General features: G+C 36.1%; 1 protein-coding gene across 3 annotated transcripts in view; it reads right to left on the reverse strand.

The window, feature by feature from the left end:
• The window catches only part of unc13c (unc-13 homolog C), a 232,196-nt gene that overhangs the window by 107,523 nt on the left and 99,598 nt on the right, over positions 1-25,075 (reverse strand). For all 3 annotated transcript variants that reach the window (XM_031899178.1, XM_031899177.1, XM_018092423.2), the window contains 6 exons: positions 22,469-22,696; positions 20,602-20,743; positions 15,545-15,714; positions 7,278-7,393; positions 5,864-6,027; positions 394-544 (listed from right to left, as the gene is read on the reverse strand). In XM_031899178.1, the coding sequence (XP_031755038.1) occupies positions 394-544; positions 5,864-6,027; positions 7,278-7,393; positions 15,545-15,714; positions 20,602-20,743; positions 22,469-22,696 (971 nt within the window). The remainder of the gene's footprint in view (positions 1-393; positions 545-5,863; positions 6,028-7,277; positions 7,394-15,544; positions 15,715-20,601; positions 20,744-22,468; positions 22,697-25,075) is intronic.

Genomic DNA, 25,075 nt, shown 5'->3' on the forward strand with positions numbered 1-25,075 from the left:
AGAATCGCAACAAAAGTTACAAGTTCAAGTCTATACATAGGAATCTGTGCATTAATTAATGCCAGTTTTTAAAATGTTAAGCAGTTGCCCAGGGAGCCAGGACTGTGAATGCTGAACAGAGTAGTGTGGGCTTAATCCTGTGTCAGCATCTTCTGATATTAGGTAGGCCTTTTTATCTCCTAGGGCCTCGGGCTCTGAAAACATGACAGTCTGAGCATGGATAGAAATAGCTCAGCATTAAATATTCTGGGTGATTAGAGATAATAACCGCTTGCCGTGCATATTTTACTTTATAAAAATACAAGTCCCAAACATGCAATAAAGTATACATTGCCATCATCTCATGTATTAAATAAATATGTAGCATAATCCAACTGATAAGATTCAACTTACACCAAAATTTGTTGCAGCAAAACGATCAGAAGCAGAAACATTTGTTGTTGCTGTTGTGTGAGCATAGAAAGCATTGATATTTGCTAGTAGGGTACTCATGACAGCAGGAACACCAGGACACATGTACTTGGAAGACAGACAGGAAAAGTGCCTATAGTAAAAACACATAAAGTTGTAATAATTAGATCATATCAATCTGAAGTATTAAAGGGGAACTTCACTTGCAACATTCAAACCTCAGAATTTCCTGCATACGTGATGTCACAAAAGAAACATTACAGTGAAATTTGTGGGTTATGTGGGTTAAGTAGCTCCTGAATGCTGTCTGTAAGCTGTGGAAAAGTTGCTACAATTTGTAACATCAATGTTTTAGACCCTCCTCCATTACCAGGATTTCAAATGATGCAGACGGTTTTGCAGCTGGATTTCAGTATATAAAAATGGTATATTCATAATTTGTGAAGGAACAGATTACAGTGTATGCAGGTATATTTCATGTACAAAATATAGTTTGCTATTATCATGGTAAGGATGCAATGCAAAATCCCTGCCTAGGGAATTGATGTTAAGCTTCTGTCACATGGGGGGTTCTCAGCCTTGTACTTATTTTATTTTATCTCAACAATAACTAGTGATTAGCAAATCCCTATTAACTGACGTCACAAAGTTCTGAATTTTAGGCATTTAGGCAAAAAATCCCTACCATAGGCTCCAATGTAAAACAAAAGTAAACAAATGACAGTTAAGAGAAAATACTGATCTTGGACATTTGGAATGAGGTTACCAGCATAATATGCCCAGTTGCTACACTGCAGATACACATCTACCAGTGTGATGTATATATCATAAGTCTATGTCTAACCCAGAATTCCTTATAAATATTCTACCTTTGCCAAACACTGCCATGGAAATTTAATAGTAAACTGATTAGTTGGTATAACCTGCAGTAAAATACTTTGTTAGTCTGATAGTTTTAAAATAATTTCTTACCTTTATCAAAATACATACAATTAATCAATACAATTGAGGGGTTTGCATAAATGTAATATTTTAAAATGTGTTACAAAATGAACGAAAAAGGCACATTTGCAGTTTTTGTAGCAAATAAATAAGCTATTAATGAATGTGATACATTGCATTTGCACCAGGGAAGCTCAATGTGGCTGTCACTGTTATATTTCTTTTCAAATAGTCTGCCCTCGTGGATTCAGCCAATTGAAATGCCATCGCTTGATAAATGTCAAAAAGTTGACAAACAATGTTCCCAGGGCTGGCGTTTATTTATTTATTTATTTAGCCGTTGTGTAAAATCATGTATCTTCCACTGCATTTAAATATGATGAATGTTTTTCTAGCCCCTCAAGCTACAAGCAACTGAATCCTTTAATAACGTCTTAACGGAAAATGTGAAGGAGCTGCTTTGTCATTTTCAGGTATTTATTAAGACATTTACAGAGCTCAGACAGTACATTGGGAGATGCTCAAGGATGAAGTATTATTAATATGTGCTGCAGCTCATTTGATATTTTTCAATAGACCCAACAATGACTAGTAAAGACCAAAATGTATTTCTAAATGATCACCCTTTCACTTGGGTTTTAAGCATTAACTCTATATTTCATGTAAAGGTACAGGACCCCTTATCCAGAATGCTAGGGACCAAGGGTATTCCAAATAAGGGGTCTTCCCATAATATGGATCTCCATACCTTAAGTCTACTAAAAAATCATAAAAGCATTAAACCCCATAGTATTGTGTTGCCTCCAGTAAGGATTAATTGTATCTTAGTTAGGATTAAGTACAAGGTACTGTTTTATTATTACAGAGAAAAAGGAAATCAATTTTAAAAATCTAAAGTATTTTATTAAAATAGAGTCTATGAGAGGCAGGCTTTTCATAATTTGGAGCTTTCTGGATAATGGGTTTCTGGATAACAGATCACATACCTGTACTTAAGTGACTGAAATACCATATTTTCAGATTTGTAGACTAAGGGACAATTTATGATTGCTCAAGTGAGTGGGCTTATTTAAATAATAAAAAGTTTGGCATTGGGGAAAAAAATCTCAACTAATGAGGTATTTTTGCCAAAAACCCATTGTGACCGCCTTAACTCACATGGGGTTTCCTTTGTGATTGGTCAAGCCCAAAGAGCAATGATAAATATGCCAGTTAGATTGATGGGGAAAATATTAGTTAGGAGAGGTAAAAAAACTCTTAACTCTTGAGATACAGCACTCCTTTAGAAAGGCAGAGAAAAAGGTATAAATGACTACATATCATATAAAAACGTATATTTTAACCACACATAAAAAGAGTAAAGACTTGTCCATTGTGATGCTATGTATATATTGATATTATTTAGTGTACCTAGCTCTCCTTGCATGCTTGGTTAGTGCCAGCCCAATGGAAGTGAATGGTTTTGTCACAATAATAATGAATGGCAAAACACAATGAGGTACTGTGCATTACATTGTACAATATGCAACAATAGAGCAAATAAATTCAATATTATACTAGTTGACAATGAATTATTTGAGTAGCTATATTCTAATAAGCAAAATATTGTTGTGCTATCTCTAATTAGCTAAGTAGCTACTGATTGCGAGCATTCGCAACAATACAGTCCCCAATCCGGGCACATTAAAGCTAGGGTGAATGTATTAATTATACAAAACTCTAGACACGAGCTGTACCACTGGGGAATGTATGCAAATAAACAGATAAGAAGAAATAAGGGATTGTTTTAAATTTAATGTATATATCTTTTTATATAATGTAACACCTTATTATTTTGATATTATGCTGTCTTGCTAACAAGGCACCATGCTTTACCTTATGATCCTTTTGTCAATGTTCAATACACTTTTGAAAGATACACAAATGGGTGAAAATACAAAATATCAAATCATCTTACTGAGCCTGAAACAAGGACAACTGAAAGTTGATTTTTATTGTATTTGTACACAAATACACAAATCCATATCTACTAAATATTATGCTCATCAATAGTAAAGGGGGCTCTTTAATGCTTTACCTAGACAATATTTGGCTTAGGGCACAATCAGGGGATTTCAGTGGTTCTGTGTGCACTTTTTGCTTGCAGTACCTTTAATAAATGATGACTATTGAAAAAAAATGACAAATGTAACTTTGCTGATTTGTTATATTATGCAAAAAAGCCTATTTCAGAACAAAAGTTAGCCAGATAGTGTGAAACATCCAACAAAAACATTTGTGAAATGCTGAAATCTGTATCTTTTTTAGGGGTAATGTAATAAAGGCTACAAACTTTGCTACTGGTCTAGTAACATATCCAAACCAATCAACAGGTAGCATTTGCTTGTCACCTGCTTGGCTATAATGGGTTATTAGACATGGGCAGACATTGCTCCTTCTATTAAATTCTACCATTAACCTTTAAAAGCAATAAAGAAAAAAAGAATCTATCAAATCACATAAACTTCACTTGCAACAGCATCAGACTATTGAACTTCTTGGAGAGCAGATTACACCAAGGCAGACTGCTACAATTAGAATCTCTTGTGCTTAACGTGTAGACAGTTCCCAATAGGCCATGGGCTAGAATATAGTGAGGTATAGTCAGAAACAAGGCAATTCTTCATTAATCATTAAAATGCCATTCAGGGAAGCAGAAAAAGAAAACATTATTGCTGTTTTTTTCAATGTGCAATGTTATTATTAGTCAGTATTGTCAGCACCGCTCATCCAGGTTTTATAAATGCAGATTTATAAAGATGTGTTATGTCAAGTGTGCTTGGTTATATTGAAGTACTATTCATTTATTCATACAGCCTCACTCCATGCTTTTAATCGTTGTAATTATAGCGTGATTGCTTTAGGCAGTCTCTATGCTTTCTCTTAAACACATTTTTATGTTATAAGATTTAATGTAAATGCTACAGCCTGTTATGCTTCACAAAAACAAAAAGGGACAACAATTATGCTCTAGCTCTCACTTCACTACAAAGGCTTGTCCATTGACTTGATACTTGTATTTCATATGTTTTGTTTGCCTAGGTGCCACCCAGCATGCAGAATTGATAATACAGACATAGGGTCTGGTTTTAATAAGGGATCTTTCCATAATTTGGATCCCCATTCTATACCATACTAACAAAATAGGATTGTTTTGTCACCAATACAGATAATACAGCTTAGTTACTGTAGGAAACTGTGCAAGGTGCAGTTTCATTATAATAGAGGAAAAAAATGAATGATGTACTCTAACAGGAGATGGCCTTTTTGGATAACAGGTTTTGAGAAAAAGGATCTCCTATACCTATATCACTTAAGTCAAGTGCACCCACAGATCATAATGAATTAACCTTTTTTTAGGTTATTTTTAAAACCTGTGCGTGCCCATATTTAATTACTTTTAAGTTTCTTATTTTGATCCAAGCAAGTCTGTGGCACATTATAGAATGTAATTATAAAGCTGTCTCAAAAATTCTTTGCCTAAACAAGTGTGCAAAAATTTGTACAACTATAAAACATATAGTGATCATGAAAATCATCTATTACAGAGTGCTAATCAGAATATTTACATTTAACACCAGAATAACATCAACAGTTCCACTATTAGTTTACACCAGCTCAGACCTGTTATAATGCATTGAAGCCAAATGGAAAATATAGACAACAAATAATTTCTGGTGTTAAAAATGTGTAAAACACTGTTTTTCAATTTTCCATTGAGACACTTGTTGAGACAACTGTTAGGCTGTCACAAAAAATGACTTAATAAACGCATATAGAAAATAAAGTCAATTAACAATTTAATTCTTGGATTATTTGTCCATAATCCTTCAAGTTCTAACACTTTATTTTACTAGGCTATAACATCACTAGAGGTTCCAACAGAAATACTGGTGTGTCTATCACAAGTGCAGAACAATGTTGGTCATAAATAGCAATGCACAAAAGAAACTTTCCTTTTTTTCTGTAGTCATTATATGGTACCTTGTACTTGATCCTTAATAAGAAATAATTAATTCTTATTAAAGGCAAAATAACCCTATTGAGTTTATTTAATGTATAAACAATTTCTTTGTAGACTTAAGGTATGGAGATTCAAATTACAGTAAGTAAGTACCCCTTAATTGGAAAGCACCAGGTCCCAAGTTATTTGGATAATAGGTCCCATACCTGCAGTAGTAGTAACTGGAATATTGCCTTTCTCTAACCATTTTCTTCTTTAATTTTTAACAAGTAAAAGAAGTTCAGTGGGAATTGACCTACAAAGCTAAAAATGGCTCTGCAATTGCTTATAAGCAGCACTGCATTAATACAATCAATACACTCATAAATAATAGATATGATAAAATCTGTTATTTGTTAACATAATTAATTATAGAAAATACTTGATATTACTCTGTTCATTTATTTTTTATATGTAGCTTTCCAGTTTTTTGAATGGTAATTGATTGATGTCACATAGTGTACTTACGTCATAGCTTGATAAATTGACTCGATTCCGTAGCGCATGGCAAATTCATCGACTATTTCCTGTGCCGCATCATCAAAGTAAACCTTCCAGGCTTCATCACCCTTTACCTCAGGAATCTTAACAATACCATTATTCTGAATTTCTGTTAGGTGGTTAAATAAGTTCTGTGGGTAAATTATATTTACAATCATTAGGAAACACACCATAGTGCCTGATCTGTGTGAAATGTTTTGTTAGTGTACATTTACCTCCTTCTTTACTTACAATTACTTACAATTTACTTACAATTATACAAAAAACAGATGGTTTACCTATAATCATATATTAACCTTACTAATATGAGAGTAGAATTCTGTGAAACATAATTTGATTGGCAGTTAAAGATAGTGCAACCTAAGCATAATATTTTGAACTCAAGACCCTGAATAATTAAAAGTCAAGTAGATACAGGTGTAAAGAACATACAGGAGTAAAGAAGTCAAAGAATAAGGTTTATTTTTTTGTTAAAAAAAAAAGCTGTACGTCCAATGGTTCGGGATGGGCAAGCCAAATATGTTGTGTAACTAAGATGCTAATTAATTTAAGTTAACTAATATCCTCATAAAAGGTGCTGTAAGTTCTGGTAACATTGAGATGGGATAATATAATTAAAGTCACACAGGTACATACTTGCTTTGAAACAGGTGACCAGTAAATGCAGCCTGCTGATTGGTTGGTTGTTAATAGATTTATTTTTTTGCCTAAAAATATAATTTAATTGAAATATAGGTAGCAAAGCTAAAAGCTGTACAAAATAGCCACATACACAGTGTACAGTACTTGCACACCATGTGTTAAATCGATTAGGATGTTTGCAAATCATACTTTTTGCATGCTGTTTTAATGAAATGTATTCTATACCATTGTCTTCTTTTATAATATTTGTACTGTTTATGTGGGAGAGGGAGGGGGTGCAGTAAGTGTAAAAACAGAACAATGATATGTTGCTGCTTTTATATATTATTGGAACAAGCAGAATACATTTCAACAAAAAGTTCTATTTGTTGTGCTCGTGTTGACCAATGTGTATATAAGCGTATAGTGCCTATTTAAGATATATAGTTAATAAAATCCCATATGAAGTGACCTTAATCTGACTTCACCAGATGTGAAATTCCAGGGCAGAACTAGACTGCAATGAAGGCCAATGAAATGTCCTTGACTGTGAAATGCACACATGGAAAAAAGTAATTCTATATGGTATATGAATGAACCTTGAACAGAAATTAAATGAGAAAGTAATCATAATCATTTTGATCCCATTTTTGATATCAACTTGAAATTCACAACTTGAAATTCACAAGTCTTTTACATGGAAATGCTCTTTTGCTTTGTTTTTGAAATGTTCCAAACACCTACATGTAATTAAACTTACCTCATGTAAACACGTGTACTGCACATGGTAAGGGGGCACATTCTCTTCTCCCTTGATCTCAACATTTATTTTCAGTCTAATTGCACCAGAGACAGCTGATTTATCTGTCCTTTTCTCTGAAAAACAATGTCAGTCATAGCAATGTTATAAATGTATCTTTCAAGACCACAAACATTTCCATGGTTTCAAATAGAGTCAAATCCAACAGCTGAAAACAGATGTCAGATCCTATTGTTCTAGTGCTTTACATTAGCTAAGCCTCATATAATCATGCTTGCTACACCAGAGATACAGAAATCTTTGTTCTAATTAGAATGCAAGAGCTTGTTCTAGTAGCTGAGCAGCTCTAATTGAGAGTGTATACATATTTTTTATTTCCTCTCCAAATGTGTTACTCATTGGCTCTGTATATGTATTTGGCAAAGTGGGTTATGACAGCAAAGAAATGCAGCTCCAGCAACTGGTCAGCCTGGCTTCTTTTAGCAGTTAGAAACAATTATATTTCCAGCATGTGCTGATTCAGCCTTGGTCGGACTATTACAGCTGATAAAAATGTATCCTTAACTTTATGGCATTATTTCATAAAGCACAGAAGGAAACAGATGCACATTGAAACTTTGAAGAAAGTTATACATTGAGAAAGCTTCCTCCTACAAATGAATAAAATCTAAAATTAAGTCTGTTTTTAGAAAATGCTTTAAACAAAAATGTGCAAAAGAAAATGTGCAAATGTGCAATTTTCCCTTTTAATACATTTATTCCTTAATGCTCAAGAATATTTGGCAATCCATCTAGCAGTGGAAAATTGTGAATTGTATTGTTTGCACCTGTGAGCAGTGTAAGTAATAAAACCTCACTGTGAAATTCATCATTTTTTTTTAACAAACAAATACATCACCTCAAAGCTTTAAAAATGTGTTATACACAAGTGCAAGTTGCAATGTTCTGTCTAATTAAAAATATTACACTGTGAAATGGGAATTTTTATTCTAATTTACACAGGAATGGGATCTGTTACGGGGAGACTATCTCTTATTGACTTCTTTATACATAAATAGTCCTAATTTCATTTAATTTTAACTAAGATGAATGAATCCATATGGATGTTAAAACAATCCTATTGGGTTTATTGAATGTTTAAATGATAAAGTATGATGATCCAAATTGCAGAAAATCCCTTACCTGGAAAACCCCAGGTTCCAATCCTTCTGGATAACAGGTCCCATACCTGTACTATATCACATATCACAATATCACATTAACGGGCACATTCATCAAAGTACGATTGAGTCCGAATACACAAAAAAATTCGTATTTTTTCTAAGTTTTAGAACTGTGTATTTTTTTTCGTTAATTTGTGTGACTTTTCCGTACTCGACAATTTGCGCAACAAAATCGTATTTGTCGCAATGAGTATGAAAGTTTCGGATTCATTCAAGCTTCGGTATCGTGACTTTCCTTGGGCCAGGTTGGAGCTGCAGAGTGCCATTGAGCCCTATGGGAGACTTTCCTTGGGCCGGGTTGAAGCTGCAGAGTGCCATTGAGCCCTATGGGAGACTTTCCTTGGGCCAGGTTGAAGCTGCAGAGTGCCATTGAGCCCTATGGGAGACTTTCCTTGGGCCAGGTTGAAGCTGCAGAGTGCCATTGAGCCCTATGGGAGACTTTCCTTGGGCCAGGTTGAAGCTGCAGAGTGCCATTGAGCCCTATGGGAGACTTTCCTTGGGCCAGGTTGGAGCTGCAGAGTGCCATTGAGCCCTATGGGAGACTTTCCTTGGGCCGGGTTGAAGCTGCAGAGTGCCATTGAGCCCTATGGGAGACTTTCCTTGGGCCGGGTTGAAGCTGCAGAGTGCCATTGAGCCCTATGGGAGACTTTCCTTGGGCCAGGTTGGAGCTGCAGAGTGCCATTGAGCCCTATGGGAGACTTTCCTTGGGCCAGGTTGAAGCTGCAGAGTGCCATTGAGCCCTATGGGAGACTTTCCTTGGGCCAGGTTGGAGCTGCAGAGTGCCATTGAGCCCTATGGGAGACTTTCCTTGGGCCAGGTTGGAGCTGCAGAGTGCCATTGAGCCCTATGGGAGACTTTCCTTGGGCCGGGTTGGAGCTGCAGAGTGCCATTGAGCCCTATGGGAGACTTTCCTTGGGCCAGGTTGGAGCTGCAGAGTGCCATTGATTCCTCTGGGAGGCTTTCCTTGGGCCAGGTTGGAGCTGCAGAGTGCCATTGAGCCCTATGGGAGACTTTCCTTGGGCCAGGTTGGAGCTGCAGAGTGCCATTGAGCCCTATGGGAGACTTTCCTTGAGCCAGGTTGGAGCTGCAGAGTGCCATTGAGCCCTATGGGAGACTTTCCTTGGGCTAGGTTGGAGCTGCAGAGTGCCATTGAGCCCTATGGGAGACTTTCCTTGGGCCAGGTTGGAGCTGCAGAGTGCCATTGAGCCCTATGGGAGACTTTCCTTGGGCCGGGTTGGAGCTGCAGAGTGCCATTGAGCCCTATGGGAGACTTTCCTTGGGCCGGGTTGGAGCTGCAGAGTGCCATTGAGCCCTATGGGAGACTTTCCTTGGGCCAGGTTGGAGCTGCAGATCATCAGAAATGATTGGATCTCGTGATTTGGATTCGTACCTTAGTGAATCTGGCCCTATGGCTTTATACATTTAGGGGCATATTTATTATAGTGTGTAAGCCAACATCACTTGTGATGTTGCCCATAGCAACCAAACAGATTTAGCCAATCTTGCAGATGACAGTTCAAATCTGGTTGCTATAGGCAACATCACCAGGGATGTTATTTTACACACTATAATAAATATGCCATTTAATATTTATAAAATAATGTTTCATAAAAAATTGGCAAGGTTTATTAGTAAATATGTTACAAGAGAAGAACAAAGGTTCTTTATTGAAGGTCTTTCATAAATTTTTGAGTATGGTGTGAGGCAAGGCAAATAATCTATATTTATGAAGGATATAATACTAAGCTAGGACCAGTTTATGAACATGTTTATGAACATGTTTATGAACATGTAGCAAGTGAAAAAGCTATCTGGCTATGACACAGCCACTGATTATTAATCTGGCTCAGAACAATGTGAAATAAGTCTAAAAGTCTAAGTGCATGTGAAACATTCTGGCAAGCCAGACATCTACTGCTATAGCTTACAGCAGAGTCAATAAACGAGAGCCATTCCCTTCTAAAACATTTTATACAAATAATTTAACACAAAGTAAGGGTGTAGGTATCAATGATACAGGGTCAACGATTCAAAAGTTGTATAAAAATTAAAAAAATAAATAAAATTACATATATATATATATATATATATATCTTATTTGGCTGACAGGCTTAAAACAAGCCTACAAAATTGGTAACAGAAATATTTCAGTACAGAATAACTTCCTTTGGGAATTGTCGAGATACAATTATTTTTTATTCTCCCCAGTTGCAAACAAAACACATTATTCATATAGATATATATATATATTTATTTATACAAATATAATATAGCCTAACCTTTTATTATTCATTTTACCATACATTGTATACTTTTGCAATATATGGCAATAATTATTGTGGTTGATTACCATGGAGACAAATTTGAGTAGAAGAACTGACCCAGAATTGCATCCCTTGCATGATAAAGAAGCTCCTGGAATTCATGATCACAATAAGCTCCAGAATTCCATAATATCCCATCAAAGAGGATTTCAAGAGCCAGAAATGATGAATGTTACTATGCCAGATTGCTTTTCTTTATTTTACAACAAATGCACCCTGTTGTTTTTTTTCTTACGAGGTAATAAACTGTTAAGTGTTGTTATCAGATAACTGACATGATGTTATATATCCAAACAACGTGGCTGTTCTGATGCTTTGATAAATGGCACAGTAAAACACATTCTTACAAGACTCCCTATTGCATATTTTATCTATAAATCTTGTGCTGCAGTTATGACCTAGATATCTTTTTCAGCCTTATTGCCATCAGATGAATATTTCATGCTATTACCTGGGTTTGTAGCTGCACTATTTCTAAAAGACTCACAGTTCAAGTTCGGAGTCAGCTAATCCAAAGCACATGAGCATCACAGAGAAGCAAGAGCAAAATTAAAAGCAGCAACACATTCTAAAGCTGTATTCAGTGTTATTTAGGCATATAATTAAAACTCATCCATAACTGGCATTTTAATATGCTGGTAAAAGCAAAGTCATAAAACAAAATGTTAAGGCGTTGACACTGTATAATATGGCTCTTTTCACTTTTTCACAAATAATAAAGTAAAGCAATAAATTATTAATTATTTTTATATACATATTTTGCCAAGTCCATCACTCAGCAATATAAACAGTACATTACTTAACATCATTTATGTTGCAATACACTGTTGGATGTCTACTCTGTTTCTCACATAGCTTCCGGGGTCCACAACGGTGTTGGCTCCTATCTTAAAAACAATATAGGTCTCTGTCAAAACATATTGCATAAAACAGTTTATGGGAAAGCCTGCTTCATATAAATAAAATGCACTTTGTAGTAGTATGTGCCATTGGGTAATCCTAAATAGAAAATTGTGATTTTAAGTACTAAGGGCCCCCTGGAATCATTCAATTCACAGTGCACATAAACAGGCCAAGGCAAAAAACAGACTTAAAGGACATGTAAAGCCTACATTTGCCTACAATGTATATCAGTTGGGCATGTCTCCCCCACCCAAATGGAATAATTTGTACTGCATATATCCCCTCTGTTTGACAGCACCATTACATTTTCCTAAAGCAAATAGAAGCTTTCACCAGGTGGCCATTTTTTCTTTGATACATAAACAGATACATTTAAATCTGCAAACAGCATACAAACACAGACCCTTACTCAGCATTAGGGATGTAGCGAACCTAAAAAAAAAAAGCAAAAAAGCGTGAATATTCGCGAACTTTGCGAACCCCATAGACTTCAATGGGAAGGCGAACTTTAAAACCTAGAAAAGCCATTTCTGGCCAGAAAACTGATTTTAAATTTGTTCAAAGGGTGCCACGACCTGGACAGGGGCATGCAGGAGGGGGATCAAGGGCAAAAATTTCTCTAAAAAATACTTTGTTGAAAAAGCATTGCGTAAAAACGGGCAGACCTAGCGGAAATACGTGGCGTTTTTTGCTATTTCGCGCTATTGGCACCATGGAAACGGGATTTGCTTACACCAGTACTAGGCTGAAAAAAGCCATGTGTGGTTGTGCAGCGTTTTTTTAGGCTGAGAAAAAACGCAGAGAAAAAATGCAGCGAAAAAAAACGCGGCGAACCCAAATTGTGAACATACGCGGAAAGTTCGCAAACTTGCGCGTTCACGAACACCCGATGTTCACGCGAATTAGTTCGCCGGCGAACAGTTCGCTACATCTCTACTCAGCATACATTTCATCAAAAATACAGGCTCACACAGGCACAACTGTCTCTGATATAAAGTTCTGCTTTGTTTGAGCACTGTAACAGTAAAGCTGAGCTCAGGAGAAAAAAATTGAAGCAGACAGCTAGAGCTGAGTTTCTATGGGAACCAGCAATGCCATCTCTTCACTGGCTGCTAGACTGGAGGGCGTGTTTAGTAATCTGAGCTTAGAACAACTGAGCATGCCCACAAGCCAACAGTCAAAGCAAATTCCTGACGGAGGGGGCTGAGTGAGTTAGAGGAGGAGAAGGAAATCTAAGTGATTAAGGGGATGTTGTAGTAGCCTTACTATATCAGTATATATATATATATAAAGTCCAAAAAGATTTGAGAAAGGCTGCTGCGCCAGCCGAAACGTTAGTTGTTTGACCAATAAATAATTTCTTTATTTTTATAAGTCCTGTGAGTGCGTATCTTTTTTTGCAAGTATATATATATATATATATATATATATATATATATTCTAGTTTGGTAAGATTCTTTTATAGGACACTTAGGGGCAGATTTATCAAAGTACGATTTTCGTATAAAAAGCACGATACAAAAAAATCAATCAAATCAATATGAAAAAATTGTATATGAAAATACGAAAAAATTGTATCTTATTGTATAATGGCCACAAAGTATGATTTTTTCGTATATGAATGATCATAAAATGCAGGAAAACCTTTCTGGCTTTGAACCTTCTGTGCATGTTTTTGCTAGCCTCCCATAGGACTCAATGGCACTCTGCAGCTCCAACCTGGCCCAAGGAAAGTCTCCCATAGGGCTCAATGGCACTCTGCAGCTCCAACCTGGCCCAAGGAAAGTCTCCCATAGGGCTCAATGGCACTCTGCAGCTCCAACCCGGCCCAAGGAAAGTCTCCCATAGGGCTCAATGGCACTCTGCAGCTCCAACCTGGCCCAAGGAAAGTCTCCCATAGGGCTCAATGGCACTCTGCAGCTCCAACCTGGCTCAAGGAAAGTCTCCCATAGGACTCAATGGCACTCTGCAGCTCCAACCTGGCCCAAGGAAAGTCTCCCATAGGGCTCAATGGCACTCTGCAGCTCCAACCTGGCCCAAGGAAAGTCTCCCATAGGGCTCAATGGCACTCTGCAGCTCCAACCTGGCCCAAGGAAAGTCACGATACCGAAGCTTGAATGAAACTGAAACTTTCGTACTCGGCGTGACAATACGATTTTGTCACACTTTTTTGTTGTGTTTTTTTTGTCATAAAGTACAAAAAAAGTTGCGCAGATGTACAAAAAAGCTGCAGAAGTTGTAACCTTTGAAAAAAATTAAAAATTTTTGTATTCAGACCAGTCATACTTTCATGAATGTGTTCCTTGATATGATATTAACTATCTGTTGGTCAAGTATTCATTCTGGGGGTATAGTTTCCTTCAAATCTTTAGTGCTGCCCTTTTCTTTATGTTCATCAACAACACTTGCATATTGCATCATTACCTGCACAAGCATAAATCTGTTCCAGTAAATTTACCCCAAAACTTTGTTTAGAAACAAGTTGTTTTGTTCTGTTTCAAGAAAGGTCACAAAAAATCTCATCAACAAAACTACAACCAATAAGGCAGTAAATTTGGACTGAAATCCTTTTGATAGAACATCTACAAAAAGCGGCAGAAAAATTACTCAAGTGTTGCCATCTGCCAAAAAATAGTAATTTCCAGCTACTTATGTTTTTAATCTGTCACTGCAATTCAATATGTGTTTTTTTTCTCATGATTAACTATTCAACCCAAGAATGCCAAGAAATGCCTGGCAGAAAATATCCTAAGCTATTTCATATTCTGCTAATATCAGTGGAATGCTTGTGGAAATTCTTTCATGCAGTCCATCACTTTTGTAATTGGGCTCTCCTTAGCTTAAACAATAAGTAAACCTTTTTTTCTATCAGTAAAATTACTCTAAACAGCTTCCAGAATTACCTATCTTTGTCCCAGCATTCTCTCTGACCTGGTTCCTCAGTTAGAAGTTGATAGTTTTTTTTTTGCTTCCTTGTGCAGAGTGAAGCCCCGCCCCCACTTCCTGTTCAGGTCTCTCTTCAATTCGACTACTCTAGTCAACCTGGAGTGCCTTCTGGGCATGCCTAGAGGCAGCAGGAGCCAGTCTGTGCATTAGCAGGGTTTTTTTTATGAGAGACCTGAACAGCAAGTGGGGGCGGGGCTTCACTCTGCACAAGGAAGCAAAGAAAAACGATCAACTTCTAACTGAGGAGCCAGGTCAGAGAGAATGCTGGGACAAAAGTAGGCAATTTTGGGGCTGTTTAGAGTAAATTTACTGATAGAAAAAAAAGGTTTACTTATTCTTTAAAACAAGGTTTCAGCTTGAAGGGGACATAATGATTTGAAGGGGACATAAACCCACCAAAAACAAATTCATGTAAAGTTAACGTGATCCTTGCAAGAGTGTGATGCTTGCGACACCTCTGCAATTTACATTCATCTTCTATTTTAAGTTCGAGTTTTATATTGCTATGTAGGCTACAGCTCCCTTTAAAGGGCAAGATTGTCAGTGACCCCTACTGTCTATAATCTTCCTGGATGCCCTTATCCCTTGGGATGTTGATTCTCAGTTAAGCCAAATATTTTTCAAAAACAGCTAAAAATAGAAAATAAATGTAAATTGCAAAACTCCTCAAAGAGACACAAAGTAAGTTCAGATCAATTCATCTTTTGGGTTTAGATTCACTTTAAGGTAAAGCAGTATGGTTGACCAGAAGGGTCCTGCAAACACGTGATCTAATAACTGAATGAAATAATGAATGCAGCTGTCTATCCTGCGATGCACTGATCCATTACACAGATAGTCTTAACAAGAGTAAAGGGACTTAGATACATACCTAAATTATACCATACATCCATTTCACCACTAAGCGTCCTCACATCCACAAATGTTTGTCCAAGAAAGTCATCAGACTCCTTCTTGAAGTGTTGCTTTACTCTAGATTTAATATCATCATCCTCATCCCAAACTCGCACTTTTATTCTGTCTGTTGAGTTGTGGCACTCACTGTGAAGAGATTAGTGTAGCATTATACTATACAGTTATTAACCTCAGGTAACATGGTGAACTTATATTTACATGCCCAAAAGATATTCCCCATATGTAATAACATGCACAAAGGTTGCCCAGGTGCAGTAGACTATAGCAACCAATAAGATGTTTGCTTTTTAACAGGTGCCTGGTAAATACTACTCACCGATTGGTTGCTATAACTGATTAGCATGTAGCAAACTTTGCACCTCCTTTTCTAAAATGCCATAGTAAAAACGACAATGACAAATTATGAGATGCAGTTGCCATAAAGAATATCTAGAAAAACAAAAAAGGTTGGTGTTTTTTTTCTAGGAAAGATCAACCTTCTTTGTCTTGTTAAACCCTAATTCCCAGGCCTCACCATCAGTGCATTGTTTCAGAATATCCTGGGTATTCTCTGCAATAAATCATAAGGTAACCTTTAGGAAATATTTAAATAAATCCCCCAGCAGCCACTTTCAAAACACAAATACAGTAATGGGCAATACTTATTCATTTTGCTACTTAAAGGCTTTGTTCATAGACAGATACTTAGGGGGCCATTTTCTAATGGTCAGTTGTTTTTTTTAATTTGTATTTTATAGCACTGATAAAAAAGTCATATCTTTTCAGAGATTTGCTTTGCAAAAAATGTGACAATTCCAAATCCGAAAATACTTGATACGAGATCATGTAGAAATCAATAGCATTAGAATAAATAAGATTTTTCTTTGCTACAAATCTTTAGAGGTTTTTGGATTTTTTGACACTGGCTTTTGTGCGACAATACGAAAATGTTGCAGTTCTAGTGCCGTCGTAACTTGCAGCTTTTGCAATTTTTTTGCCACTTTTTCCTGCATGTGCTTCTTCAGTTCAGATTTTTATTTTCTAAATGTTAGATATTTGTGGAAATAAGGCTATTCCAATAAAAAATAAAAAAAAGTGAGAAAAATTTGAGTTTTAATAAATCTGCCGCTTTGTAATATATAGGGGGTCTTGAATCAAATTTTTTCAGAGCTAGAGGTCGCAAAAAACGTTTCGACTTTTTCAAGGTTTACTATGCAACAAAAGTGTGACAAGTCTGAATCTAAAAATACGCCATCTAAAACCTGTAGAGATCCTATAGAAGTCAAGGGCAGATGTCTTTTCCCCGCTAGATCTTTCTTTGCTTTAAATCTTTAGAGGTTTATGATTTTTGATGCTGGGTTTTGTGCGACAATAAAAGAAGTCACTGTTTTAAGCAGAAAAATTCAAGTTTTCCTGACTTTTCTGCAGAAAAATTCAAGTTTTCCTGACTTTTCTGCAACTTTTTACCACATGTATTTTTTTTTGTTCACACTTTTTAATAAATGTCAGGCATTCATGAAATGAGTTTATTTGAATTTACAAAAACAATTTCAAAGGCTGACTATTTGCATCCTTCTATCCAGATTTGACTTATTCTGAATCAAGAGTGGTGCTTGGCAAAATTAGCAGTAACCACCCATATTACTTACAGTATGTGCAGACTATAGATGATTGACACATTTAGACATTTTGCTTTGGCGGTTGCCCTCTTAAACAATTTTCAGCACCAACATATTCAGCAGCACTTTGTAGATTTGAATCAGTCCCTACCCGCGAATAGTTGACAATATAATGTACCTATTAACATTCACACACACTATGGCCAGTAGGGATGTAGCGAACCCGCGCAAAAATGTTCGCGAACCCGTTCGCGGACTTTCGCCAAAACTCGCGAATATTCGCGAACTTTGCGAACCCCATAGACTTCAATTGGAAGGCGAACTTTAAAACCTAGAAAAGCTATTTCTGGCCAGAAAACCAGGGTGCCACCACCTGGACAGTGGCATGCAGGAGGGGGATCAAGGGCAAAAACTTCTCTGAAAAATACTTGTAAAAAAAACGCCAAAAAAAGCGCCAAAAAAAAACACAAAAAAAACCGCAAAAAAATAACGCCAAAAAAAAAACCGCAAGCTATTCCTATGTATATGCATAGGCGATAAAACGAAGCGAAAAAACGTGGTGGAAAAACCAAGGCGAAAAAACGCGGCGCCAAAAAAAAACGCGGCGAACCCAAAGTGGCGAACATCAGCAAAAGTCCGCGAATTTACGCGAACACCCGATGTTCGCGCGAATTAGTTCGCCGGCGAACAGTTCGCTACATCTCTAATGGCCAGGGGCCAGTTATTCTGCCTGTATGTTTTGGGTGTGTGGAAGGAAACCAGAACACCCAGAGGAAACCAACAAACACAAGAAAAACGTACATAGAAGCACATTTATCAACAATATGATTTTTGTAATTTTAGAGGTTTTAGAAACCACAAATAAAATGATTTCCACTAAAACTATAAATGTCTAATCATTAATTAAATCCATATTGATAAAGCACAAATTAAAATGCAGAATGAAAACAAAAAGAACAGGAAAATGATGTTTTTTTTGTTGTTTTTACATTTTCAATCTTCTTGGACTTACAAATGAAAAAACCCTGACAGTTTCTAAAACCATGGATTAAAAAAAAGATTTTTACAATTTCCATAGAACAGCTCCCTTTGACTTCTACCGCTTTTTTAGAGTACTTTTTTTAGAGTGTTAGGGATTTTGATGCATAGTAAATGGCAAACAAATGGCATTTTTACCCCCCCAAAAAAACAACTTTTAGCACAAATATCAAAGACAAATTGTGAAAAAATAGGAACATTAGTAAATATGCCCCTTAGTGTTTCTTAGTGCTTGCTTTCTCCTTACAACTGTGTAGATTTGTGTATGAACACATTGCATGGCCCAGTAAAATTGATTATAAATAGTTGTGCAGTAGAGAAAGCTTTGTAAATTGTATGATTCATTGGTATTTAACCTTAGATTTATGTTTTTAAATAGCAATGAATATTTATGAACAATTACAAATACCAACAGAAAAAGTACAAACTAGAGAAAATAAAAACATAGCTTTTCCAGCTAAAAATAAGCCTTGTGAATATTTGCATGCTATAATAAATAAAACATTTAAACAGAATATTTATTGTTGTAATACTACAGAAGTGAAGTGTAGCAGATGGTAAGCTTAACCTAAAGCTGCTTTTGAAGCTCTAGAGATGCATCTAAGAGCTCTACCCTTTCACTGCTGAAGTTGCCTATTAAGTAGGACTGACAGCATTATACTGAAGGCATTGCCAAAGTAACATTTCTTCAGTCTACATTCATATTTTATGCATCCCTACCTGAGTAGCCAAAAAATCTATGCTATGAACATTACAGGCTTATTTTGTGTGCTGCAGTGATCAAAATCTGATATAGTTTTAAAGGCAATAGACTACTCTTTACACAAGAGCTCTGTTGCCCATGATTATAGCCCGTTAGAAGGGTATAGGCAGAAATACATCAGTCAAAATTTGCCCTTACTCTAAATACTCAAAAACAGATGATGAGACAGGCTGCAACAGAAATCAAGGGGCTTTGATTTAACTGGATGGGACAGAATGGTTTAGAATTTTGGTAAAAATACAGACCTTCATAAGGCCTAAATGGCGATCAATGCTATTGCTGATATAGGTAGAGAATTGTAACCATGTTGAAATTATAGAGTATCCTACTCAGTAACAACATTCACCTCAAAGGATAAATGTATTATTTATATATATATATATATATATATATATATATATATATATATATATATATATATATATATATATATATGCAATATCACAGTGAGCTCAGCCAGGAATTTCAAGCTGCTGTCCCAATGAAAACAGAAAAAAAGGCAATGACAAATTTGTAATTTTTAAAAAAGAATCTGTGTCCATTTAATCCCTAGCCTGCCACAAATCATAAAATCTATGGCGCCATTAGTCAAGGACCCGATTGTGAGATGCCATAGATTTTAACAGTTCAAGGTTAACTATTATGCAAGGGGTTAAGCTGACCTATAGCAGTTCTAACTAATATACATTATTATTTACCAAGATGTGTTTACTGACAGATTGTCATTTAACATGTTTGAATAACTTGCCCATATTGACATGTAACAAGCAAGGATAATGCATAACCTTTATGTTTCGGTGAGCTCTGTGTAAGACAGGTATTGCTTTATATGCAATTCAGGACGTTGCCACGGTGGCATAATAATGCACCATTGAACCAAATAGTGATCAATTCTCTTGTTAAATTGACTTTCAATATATTTTATTACCTTGAGACATTTAAATGAATCATCATGACATTCTTTTTATAGGCTGTTACTGTCATGTCTGTGTGGCAACTAAAGGTTTATATAAAGTCACACAGTAGTATGGGGGGCAGGAAAATAATATAATACAGTCATTTTACAGTTTTTATAAAGTACCCATATAGTAAAATAAAAGGATATTATACGAGGAGTTTCATGACCGTATAAAAACACTAGGCCCAAGGCTGAGTCATGGAGTTCCAAGGTGACTTCTAATATCCTCATATTTTACAACAGGGGGTACTTTAGTTAATATAATACTCAAGTTTCAGTGAATAAAGTGAGTAAAGAGAAATTATATCACTAAGCACTGATTATAACTGAAGACCTCACTAAGCACCATTTATAAAGATATACTTTACAGGATATTTATGGCTCTTGTGTATTATATAAGCATATACTTTTGGATACAACTAGGGATAAGTTAATTTTTTAACCAAGCATGGATTTGCAGTGAAATTCCCCATTTCACCATTGGCAAAAAAAAATTGACAAAGACAAAAAGTAGCTGAGACAAAAAAGTTGTTGCAAAAAAATAGCCCACTGACTTGACTAATGCACATAAAAATTTGTTGCCATGCGTAGAAAATGTCGCCTATTGACTTCAATGTATTCATCACCAGATACAACAATAACAATAATATACTTACAAATGAAATTTTTCATCCCATACTGGATTTAAGTTGCCAAATATCGTTTTAGTCCTTCTTTTGGTTTTTCCAACTTGAACAGTGACATATGGGTCGCTTGAACCTGTTTTGTCTTTAGCTTGTAAACCCTGAGCACAAACCACTGAAAAGAAATATATAAAAATACAGAGAATATTTTTATTACTGAAATTGTAAACTTGCTTTAAAATTATATGAGCACTGCCATCAAACTGAAAAGTATTAGCTTCAGCCTTAAAATACTGCACATGGTTTAAATAAAGAGAGCACAGTAGATACGACAGGGCTCATTTCAAGCCCGTAGATGCATAACACACCTCTGGAAAGATGTGAACCCTCCAACCCACCAAACATGGCTAGACCAAATGCAGAAATACATTGACTGTATGCAATACCTATACCTTTAAAGAGCAGCCCCCAAGAAGCATGAGAAAACGTGGGGTTCCTGGCTCCCCCTTAGATACCAACCCAAGAAAGCTAACGCCCCACTACTGAACGAGCGACAACCAACACACCCTACCCACCACACGCCCACGACAAACCTCACACCTCTGAATTTGCTCGCTATTCTGATTGGTAATAACGCTCGTCACCTATTGTATCATATGTTATGTTATGTTAATTTAAAGTGTTTCAGTATTACTTCTATTTTCTTTACTTTTTGGACCTTGTAAATAAACCATCTCAACCGGTAAACCGACATATATATGTACAATGCCGATGCTAAGCACTCTTGAAAACTGTAACAAATGCTTCAAAGCTTCCAACCCTGATGTATAACAAAATGTACATGTATTATGTGACAAACGATCAATAAAGGTCATGATGTTAAAAAAAAGAGAGCAGAGTAGGAAATCATTTAAAGGAGAAGGAAAGGTAAAAACTAAGTAAGCTTTATCAGAAATGTCTATGTAAATACAGCCATAAGCACTCACAGTAATGCTGCATATAAAAAGAAACTCAGGATTTCTAGTCTTTTTTTTTGTAAACATGATGTTCCAGTTTCTGACTTCCTCTCTCAGAAACATCCTTAATTCTGGTGGCCAGAGTCTGTGCAGTTCTCTTCTCTCTCCCCTTTCCTGCTCCCCCCCTCCTTAAAATGGCAGCTCCTATCTTAAGCAAACAGAGAAAGCTTCTAAAGCTGTTTACTCAGGTATGGTAATGGTTTCTGCAGAATAAACATTTTGTTCTAGGTGGCACTAATGTGGCAAATCTATTGGCAGTAAACTGCCAAAATGACTTTCCTTCTCCTTTAAATTCCATTTTCATATGTTACAGTCACTTGTTACATATTTCCTAGTACATCTGTGGTTTAACCCCTTCTCAAGTCTGACCGTGGTCAGCAATGCAGAAAACCTATTCACATTTTAAATTGCCAGGAGCAGCTTTATGACATTAATGTGCCATCTGTGGCAAGATTCCCAATCACCTGGGGATACTTGTGGGTACTAAACTTGGCTGTAGCAAGCAATGCCAGTCAGCAACTGCAAAGGCAAAGGCAAACAAAAAAATGGGTACATATTGGGTGAGAGGACTTTTCTTGATAGAATATGCCTTGCAGTTTGGGTTTCACTGCTCAAATGGCACAATATTAAGTCTAAAGAGGGCAACTAAGCTGGTAAGGGGTAAAGCATGAAAAGTTTTCAGGTAGGGTTTTCCTCTGGATCAGCTAGCAGGTAGGCAGATTTCTCACCCCAAATTACTATGTTACTTTGCCACTTGGCAGAAGCAACACTGTTAATAATAATGGTTAATTTCAGAGCCACGGTGCATTATTTAGAGGAGCACAAAACTATTATTGTAGCTAAAAACTGTTAAACCATGCCCTACATGCACCATTCTTTGTTACCTGTGATATTTATTTTAGCTGACCATTTGGATGTTCCATCTAAAACATTCTGCTTTGATGCTTTAGTGTGTTGCACAAAGTCTTCTTTGCTGATCTGAAACATTTCTTGAATAAGCTGAAAAACCTCTGGTCGGTTTCTCTCCCTGATTTTCATTCTCTCCTTCATTGCAGTGATTATGTTCTGAGTTTTGTCCTCTGCGCCATGCTTGGAACTTTTCTCTGCAGCTCCTGAAAACAGAAGTTACTAATATTTATAAGGAAGGAAATAAACACACTAAGTCCACTTGTAGCAAACTGAATTCACCTTTATTATTTTTTAGGTATTTACTTAGCGATATGAGAGGAGGAAAAGGAATATTTCTAAGCACCGAAATACAGTTTTTTGCTTTAGCTCCATGATTGCCTCTTGGGTGCTGAAATACTTTTTGTTACAGTAGTCAATAAGACAATAACTTGAACATAACTACGACATATCACTTTGTTATAAAATGCCTAAACTTTCCAGTGAATGTTCCGTCATCTCATGGCCATTATGAATCTACTTTACATTCAGTTTTCCTTCACTTACCATTTTTTGTAATCACCCTTAAAGAATTTCCCCATGCACCAACCAATTCCTCATTTGGCATATGAATATAAGTTTATTTTAGCAGCAGGTGGGATAGATAAATGTATAACCTTTTTCATATAATAACCAGGAAATGCCAAACTGCAATGGATGTTTGTCTTCTCTTTTCTTAAGGTGGTCATACACGTACATTCTTTCCTATCCGCAGCCTTTGCGATATTGGTCGTCTCATTGAGTGGCCATACACAAGGTTTCGTACGATGATATTGGTGCATGTCTGGCCAGCTTTAATCACTCTGCTAATTAAATTTGTTAATGGACAGAATTCTACAGGGATGCAAAAAATGTAAGTATGTCATTGACTACACTTCCTGATGCAAGTACATTCTATGGCATATTCTGCATTTTAATTATTTTTCCTAACCAAACATTACACTTGGTTTTCAGGCACAAGGATTTGTTTCAGCACATATAAATATAGTCCAAATATATCTCTCTGTATGCTAAATTAAGGGGGCATGGATTCAGGCAGATGATGGTGCTCAGCTGAGCACTACCATGCAATAGACCAGAATGGTGTTTGTCAACACACAGTCAAACACATTCTGATAAACTGACACAAATATCAGGTTTGATAAATGTGTCGATTTGTTAAACATTTCTGACTGTCAAAAAATGGGCATAACGTATTTTTTAGGTTTAGTTCTGTTTATATAAAATGGGCAATTTGTAGATTCTTTTCCAGAATAAGTTTGAGAACTTAACTTTATAAAAAATAAAAACAAGGATATACAGTATATTTGTTTGGTAAGTTATACGATGTAACTTTATAACCACATACATTTGCATACCCTTTTATAAGATTGTCTAGGAATAAAGGGAAGAAATATGTTCTAAGCTAATATCATCAGGGTTCTTAGGTCTGTTTTTGTTCTGGGGACCTGATACAAAAACTGTTCTTGTTAGAAAGACAGGTAAACTTTAGTTCTACATTTTATATTAATATGTCTTAATAATATTTATCAATAGTGATGAGCGAACCTGTCCCATTTCACTTTGCTGAAAAATTTGTGAATCTTGCAAATATGCAAAATGTTGCTTGTAAAAAAAAATTGTTGCATGCGTCTTTTTTTTTAAGCGTGCAACAATTTTTATTAGTGTGGGTGACAATTCTTTGTTGCGTGTAACAATTTTTTTTCCGCTGCAAATTTTGTCGCCTGTTTTGCGAGATAATCCACCAATGGTGAAACACGGAAATTCGCCACAAGTCCTTGCTTGCTGAATTATTTTGCTCATCCCTATTTATCCATGCAAAGACAGAAAATGAAATACAGTACATTGCTGTACTGAGCAGCAGTATATCTTTATCTTCCCCAGCACTTGAAAGAACCACAGTGATAGCCTTAGAGAAGGTCTTGAAGTGTATTAATGTATCCCTTAGAACAAAAATCAGAATTGTCCTAACTGTTATCTTTTCTGCTTAAAAAATTAAATTGTCGGATGGAAATTTATTGATAACTAGTAGACCCAAGTAATAGAAAAAGACAATAAGGTGGATGAATTCAATCACAGTAATCATTGAAATTCTATTGGGAAGCCTAGAGACTGAAATGGAAGACAGGACATAGTAAAGAACCATTCTGCATATGGCTGGAAGCAAAATCATCTTGATAGGTGAATTTCTTTTTCTTTTAACATGATTTCTTTAACAACACTTTCTATATAATAATGTTAATTAGCAATTTAGAAAATTAATAATGTTTGATAAAAAAGAGGCAAGAAAAGGCAGTTGCAATGAATGTGATGTTGTTAGCAACAAGCAGATGCCAGGGGAGTCATTGCACTGAAGGGCATATCAGAAACTAACAGCCTGTCTTCAAACTAATGTAGTGTTGAGCTCACAACTGAGAACAGGGCTTGAATGGCCCTTCTTCATTTCAGTCATTCGCTAATGAACACACTTTCTTGATTTAGATTTTTAGATTATTTTTCAGTATACATTTGTGAACATAACATTATAAAAGATATAAGACTTACTT

Source organism: Xenopus tropicalis, chromosome 3 (assembly GCF_000004195.4).
Source record: "Xenopus tropicalis strain Nigerian chromosome 3, UCB_Xtro_10.0, whole genome shotgun sequence".
Taxonomy (NCBI): domain Eukaryota; kingdom Metazoa; phylum Chordata; class Amphibia; order Anura; family Pipidae; genus Xenopus; species Xenopus tropicalis.